Source organism: Poecilia latipinna, unplaced genomic scaffold (assembly GCF_001443285.1).
Source record: "Poecilia latipinna isolate Pla-1442-1.1 unplaced genomic scaffold, P_latipinna-1.0 Scaffold6374, whole genome shotgun sequence".
Classification (NCBI taxonomy): Eukaryota; Metazoa; Chordata; class Actinopteri; order Cyprinodontiformes; family Poeciliidae; genus Poecilia; species Poecilia latipinna.
The window spans coordinates 2,019-6,174 of NW_015118990.1; the positions used below are offsets into that span (position 1 = coordinate 2,019).

Genomic DNA, 4,156 nt, shown 5'->3' on the forward strand with positions numbered 1-4,156 from the left:
GAGCGGGCTTTGCAAGCAGAGGGTTTATGACAGATTCATAATTGCCCACATGAATTATGCAAAAGAGCCCGCATGTTCTGCTTGCGATTTGAAAATGGTATTGACCTGAGTAGATAAACTGTAATATTGGAATGCCATACTTTTTGGTTGAGATGAAGACAATGATCCAACGAAAATTGCCCCAACCCCCTTATTTCTATTATTTTCATTTACATGAAAATATTCTAATTACAATCTTTGTTTACACAGTAACGGTACACATCGAAAAGGTGTAATGCCCTCGCCACGTCGCTAGGTTCTTTGAAACTAAGTTCGCATGTGTAAAATAAAAATAAATTTTAAAAGAGCAGCTGTTATGTCGCTTCGCGTTTTCCCATCAGATACTGTTCCCCCAGTATCAGGTCTTATGTTTAAACATACCTTTTACTGTTAAAATTTAACATAGCATTTTGATTTCAATTAGCAGATAAGGAGATGAGAAAATGTCTCATCTATCAGTTCTTTCTTACCCTTGGATTGAACCATGGAGATATTTTGCTGGAGTCAGGCAGGTTGTGCTGTCACCCAAAGTTCTGTGGGACATTTACAGATATAGCTGGACCATCCATACAAGGTTGAGTAAAGACAAAATTGTTGCCAAATTTCTGTATGTATGTCTTTTGTTGGCTTAGCAGCAGTCTTTCCCTAAGGCATAAGTGGCAATTTGCTAGCATAACATATTTAATTACTAACTAGTCTCCAGCTGATATGTGTTTGTTATTGTGTTGCAGTTTCTATGCTCTGTTTAGTGAGTAATGCCTCAAGATGATGCATCTTTATGTGTGTTTGGGTTCTAATCAGTATGTATATTATGCTTTATGTATATTATGCTTTTTAGGAATATATCTGAACTTTTAAAATAAAAATCAAAAACGTTATTCTTGGCCTCTGTCTGATTTTATTCCACTGTACTTTGTACAGTGGTGCAGTTGGTAGCACTGTTGCCTTTCAGCAAGAAGGTCCTGGGTTCAATTCCTGGCCTGGGGTCTTTCTGCATGGAGTTTGCATGTTCTGTGTATGGTGAGTTCTCTCTGGGTACTCTGACTTCCTCCCACAGTCCAAAAACATGACTGTCTGGTTAATTGGTCTCTCCAAAGTCTCCCTAGGTGTGAGTGTAGGATGTTTGTCCTATCTGTCTCTGTGTTGCCCTGACCTGCAAGTCATCAGTCTTAAACTGTGACTAATGAAGCAGTCTTCAAACATTCTCTTTTTCTTGGCTGTCAAGTCGGCTTTGATTCCTTCTATTTAGTCACTTGCAGAATTCTACTCTTTGAACAGTTTTAAGTCTTTCTAAATTCTATACGTATATGTGTAAATATAATTACCCCCAGCAACCCCCGAACTCTTTCTGCTCTTACAACCAGATGATCTGAATGTCAATAGTGCCTGATGCAAACCACCCCCCAGCCCCACACATTTTGATGTACAACCCATGAAGCAGCACGGCTCATCGCGCTTTTATTTTGAAAACCAACACACAAAATGAAGCAGTGGGCGGGGTTGAAGGTTATTGAGGGTTATGGGGGAACTGCGGTTTCCTTCTGCTCTTAAAGGTGACCTTTTAATATGATCCAAAGAGACCTGCAACGAACCTCCGGATCAGATGTCACAAACCTCAAGGCATACTTGAAACCCTAACCCATCGCTATATTGATAGATTCTTTATTTTTTATAAGATTTATTAACGATTCAAACAGAACATAGATGGCACTCAAAATGAGACATACATTATAAAGGACATATCTCCACCAAAAATATGGGAGAAATTAAGAAGATAAATGGGATTATTGTCCTGAAGGTTCAATAATGAAAAAAAGAAGCCTTTGTTTAGACTTCTGTGTTTTCTGCATTGGTCGGTGACGTACAGCACAGCTAGTTGGACACATGGGGGCAGCAATGTTTTGTCTCTACGACTTCTTTGTAGACGAAGAAGACCGCAGAGCAAAATGGCTGCGCCCATGAGTAACGTGGAGGAAATTCGCAGCCGGGTAATCTTGGGAGAATTTGGTGTAAAGAATGTAAGTTGTTTCTGTAACAATGGCAACAACGTTCTTGTTTCTCTGTGTACTGTATGTAGATGTATGGCGTGTGGTTATGTAATGTATGAGTTTGAGCGGCTCCGGTGTGCTGCTGCAGCTGGTACTCCGGTCAGTTAGAGACAACCATTAGAAACACAAAGCATCGGTGTTAACCTGTGCCCTCCCATAAACACGAGTTAAGTAAAATCTAACATTTATTCTGTTAGGTATAACTAGTGGTGGTTTTAATAGATGGGATGCTGGACATTCTAAAATATGTCAAGCTTGACTAAACATCACTAGACGCCATAAATATTTTGGGAAATATATGTGTTGCCATTAAATTTCACCACATGCAGGATTTCCCTCAGTGTATAATAGGCCTGGCTGGACACCAGACTTTACTTGTGCCCCACCAGGCTAAGCGTTGCTTATGTATTTATGTATTTAAAATGTTTGCATTTTTTCAGACTTTATTGTTGGTGTTCAGGTATTAATCTTTCAATAACTCATAATTATCCAGTGATATTTTCAAATTTCTTGTAAACTTTAAACATTTTTTAACTGAAAAACACAGCAGGCTGTTGGATGAATGACTGTTACAGCACACAACCATCAGGCTTAGCAAGTTTTCTGGGGGAAACCTTGTACATCCCTCATTACTGAGAATAGTATGTCTTTCACTGTTGTATCTCACTTCTCATTTGTAATTTTTGTATTGAATAAAACACAATTTCTATGATTATTATTAAAAATATTATAATGAATCTCAATTTGTGTCAGGTTCACACAACAGATTTTCCTGGAAACTACCCAGGCTTTGATGACACATGGGACATGAAGCGATTTCAGAAGGTGAGTTTTATGGTCTGTAAAATAAATCCCATGTTTTAAACCTTTTGCTTTCAGAACCTTTATCCTCAGAGTTGCTGGTGTTCCGAACAGTTCTTAGTGTCGGCTATTGCTTCTCCCCCTGTTCGTCTGCAGAATTTCCGGATTGATGTAGTGCATCTGGATGAGAACAGCATGGAATTTGACATGGTGGGGATCGATGCTGCCATTGCTAACGGCTTCAGGAGAATCTTACTGGCAGAGGTCACATTCCTTCTTTTCAATCAGTCTATTGACACTTTACAAGAATAAATCACTTTGCTTAAAAAAGGCAACAAATAAAGCATTATCTCTGAATGAGAAGTTTGAATATTTGGTGGCATTTGATGATAAACTACTTTATTGTGATTCACACTAAGTCTGTTGAGAATATGAAGAACACAGGTCTTTCCCAAAGTTTAGGTGCCTTTTATGGCTTAAAAAATGAAAATTCAATGTTAAATATCTCAGGAAATAAACCCATGTTTCTCTAATGATTAGAAGCAGAAACTAGCCTAAAGAGCAGCCAACAGGCTGGGAATATGGAAGTCAATCAACTAGCAGCCCAAATGTCAACCAAACCATTACATTCAAATATATCGAGTGTATTTTTATATTGATTTAATTTATTTTATTTTTTTTAATGAACCATGTCTGAAACGTTTATTTTTGCTTCCAGGTGCCCACAATGGCTATAGAGAAAGTGTTCATCTATAACAACACATCTATAGTCCAGGATGAAGTTCTGGCCCACAGGCTGGGCCTCATCCCCATCAAAGCAGACCCTCGTCTGTTTGAGTTCAAGAATACAGGTGAAAGCAACTAAATCAATCCTTGAGAGATGGTAGTGAACTGCATTACCCATTATGCTGATCTGACCTGGGGTATTTGATTTGGACAGCTGCACACCAATCAGGGTTTTCCCCCAGAAAACTTGCTAAGCCCTGTGCTCGGGGCGCCAGGGCAGTCATTTGTCCAGACGGTTGCCATGTTTTTGAGTTAAAAAATATTTAAAGTAGACAATAAATTTTAAAATATTACTTGATAGTTATGCATTTTTGGAAGACTGGAAGATTAATACCTAAACACCAACTATAAAGTCTTAAAAAAGGCAATAATTAAAAAAAGAAAAGCAACATTTTCTTTTTTGCATTTATTTTTTATTTTTTTAGGGGGTGATGTTTTTTTTTTTTCTTTTTTTTTTTTTTTAATTATTTTTTTTTTTTTTT

General features: G+C 37.8%; 1 protein-coding gene across 1 annotated transcript; it reads left to right on the forward strand.

Moving 5' to 3' along the window:
- The first annotated feature begins 1,917 nt into the window (after window positions 1-1,917).
- Window positions 1,918-3,753, forward strand: LOC106943900 (DNA-directed RNA polymerases I and III subunit RPAC1-like). Its single transcript, XM_015027195.1, has 4 exons — window positions 1,918-2,057; window positions 2,841-2,912; window positions 3,045-3,152; window positions 3,607-3,753. Exons 1-4 carry the CDS (start codon window positions 1,986-1,988, stop codon window positions 3,751-3,753), a joined length of 399 nt encoding a protein of 132 aa, XP_014882681.1. The 5' UTR covers window positions 1,918-1,985.
- Window positions 3,754-4,156: the final 403 nt, after the last annotated feature.